The following is a 2,500-nucleotide window of genomic DNA, read 5'->3' on the forward strand; positions in this document are numbered from 1 at the left end:
GGCCTACCATAAAACCGGCAGTGGAAAAGAGGCATAAGTAGATCAGACCTATGACTTATCTTGGTCTACCATACTGAAAAGTATACTCCACCCTACTTTATTCTACTCTACTCTACTCTACTCTAATTCTAGATAGTTGGATGCAACACTCTTAGTGTTGATGCTACTATCAGTGTTGAATTAACACTGCAAAATATCACTGTGCACCGTTGATAGAACAAGAAGGGGGGTCAAAGGGTGAGAGGTTAAAGCAGTGCGTAGTGACCTTTGTAGTCGTCGCCGATGATGGACTGGAAGGCCATCAGCTCTACGTCCACATCAGCTGTGCGGTTGGCATTCTCATAGTCTGAATCTAGTGAGGAAAGTGGAGGAAAAGGCACGGACGTATGCATGAACACACGCACACACACAAACAAACAAACACACAAACACAAACACACACACACACATGCACATGCGCACACACACACACACACACACACACACACACACACACACACACACACACACACACACACACACACACACACACACACACACACACACACACACACACACACACACACACACACACACACACGAGCAAGTTCATTAGGCAGCTATATGGGTCATCCCTTCTTGAAGATGGGGTGAGGGTTGAACTACAAGGCACTTACTTTGAACTCGGTTGTGGAGGTTCCTCTCTCTCTTCACCGGTTCCTTGGACATGATCTCAAACAGGTTGTTTGGGTGCGAGATTATCTGTGTTGTGAGAGACGTGCACAGTGTCACCTTAATGGAAGGGCCACTCTGTTCTTTATTACCATAGCCTACTGTATATTGTGTATGGAAAATGTCAACCACAGACTGCCCGCACTAAATCCTCAGCCAAGCCACTCTAAGTCCACTGCTTTGTGTTCTTTGTTAAGAGCACAATGTATCAAGAGCTGTCGTGAGGCTGTATACATAATGCCTTCTCTCTTGAGAGATCTGTGACCTTACATAAAATGAGTCATGCCACCCTCTTTGTGTCTTTGATTAAGAAGACTGTTCAAAAAATACCTACTATCCATTTTAAAAATGTGTTTTTTTATGTGCAATATTTTTGTAACAATTGACTTGCTGCTTGATACACTACTTCAACACTGTATCAAACTGCCTAAATCGCTGTGCTGGTCTATGCTGGTTTTGTTGCCGTGCAGGACTTGCCATGTTCCAGGTGAACTCCACCAGGGGGCGTGCTAGCAGGAAGGCATCGTTGATCTTCTTTCCATCCAGGTCGGGGAAGACTGTGGCCAGACCAGAGCCCACATTGTGCACCACCATGTCCTGTTGTGGACAGGAAAGATTTATCAACACAATACACATTAGCTGTGGGGAGAGAAGAGAAGAGAAGAGAAGAGAAGAGAAGAGAAGAGAAGAGAAGAGAAGAGAAGAGAAGAGAAGAGAAGAGAAGAGAAGAGAAGAGAAGAGAAGAGAAGAGAGCAGAGCAGAACAGAACAGAACAGAACAGAACAGAACAGAAGGCAACAAAGAAAGCACAGCAGATAGATAATAGAATTGCACTGAATTGAATTGAATTGAAATGAATTGAAATGAATTGAAATTAAATGATTTGGATTGAATTGAATTGAGGTGAATAGCACAAAAGAGGTTCCACACAAAATATTTCATTATGAGTCCACCTGTCTGAACACAATGTTGAAAGGGAACACTTCAAAAAAGAAGTCGCTAGTGATGGGTAAAATCTCCTGCTCCTCCTCATCCTCCTTCATAATGTAGCGGTAGGCAGAGTTATCAAAGTTCAACCTGTAACAAATGAGTAGGCCAACAACCAAACACTTAGAAATTCACATAAACACAGTTAAGGGCAAAAAAATGCATGTTATGTAGCTACATACATGTGCAACAGCAAAAGGTAGTTTGTAAGATCAAAAACATTGACTTTGAATATGGTGATCTGTAGTACTGTAATGGTAGTTTTTATGGTAAGCTTTCTGATTTGTATTCAAATGTCAACATGTCAGCGTGTATTAAAAGTGATGTGCTGGTGCTCAGACCTCAAGCCTGAGAAAATTGAAAAGGCTAAATTACCATAAATATTGAGGCAGTCCTCATGGCGCTACATAAAAGGTCAAACTAAGCATTGGTATTGATATTGCCTCAGACCTCATGGTGACGTGGGAGTAGTCTCCAACCAGCTGCTCCGACAGCACCTCCACGTGGATGTCCGTGTCGTAGAACTGCTTCCCCATCTGCCTCAGCTGGCCCATGGCGTAGTGCAGGTAGCCCTTCCTCTTACTCCTGCACCGAGGAGGAGGAGGAGGAGGAGGAGGAGAAGAAGAAGAAGAAGAAGAAGAAGAAGAAGAAGAAGAAGAAGAAGAAGAAAAAGGAGAAGAAGAAGAGAAAGAAGAAGAAGAAGAAGAAGAAGAAGAAGAAGAAGAAGAAGAAGAAGAAGAAGAAGAAGAAGAAGAAGAAGAAGAAGAAGAAGAAGAAGAAGAAGAAGATTATGAGGCTATTT

General features: G+C 42.8%; 1 protein-coding gene across 1 annotated transcript in view; it reads right to left on the reverse strand.

Annotated features, from left to right (window-relative positions):
* The window catches only part of LOC134439309 (soluble guanylate cyclase 88E-like), a 27,119-nt gene that overhangs the window by 16,193 nt on the left and 8,426 nt on the right, over positions 1–2,500 (reverse strand). Inside the window, exons 4-8 of the mRNA XM_063189215.1 lie at positions 2,149–2,283; positions 1,665–1,788; positions 1,189–1,308; positions 657–741; positions 266–352 (exon numbers count right to left, since the gene is read on the reverse strand). Coding sequence (XP_063045285.1) covers positions 266–352; positions 657–741; positions 1,189–1,308; positions 1,665–1,788; positions 2,149–2,283 — 551 coding nt within the window. The remainder of the gene's footprint in view (positions 1–265; positions 353–656; positions 742–1,188; positions 1,309–1,664; positions 1,789–2,148; positions 2,284–2,500) is intronic.

This window comes from Engraulis encrasicolus, chromosome 22, assembly GCF_034702125.1.
Source record: "Engraulis encrasicolus isolate BLACKSEA-1 chromosome 22, IST_EnEncr_1.0, whole genome shotgun sequence".
In the NCBI taxonomy this organism is placed as follows: Eukaryota; Metazoa; Chordata; class Actinopteri; order Clupeiformes; family Engraulidae; genus Engraulis; species Engraulis encrasicolus.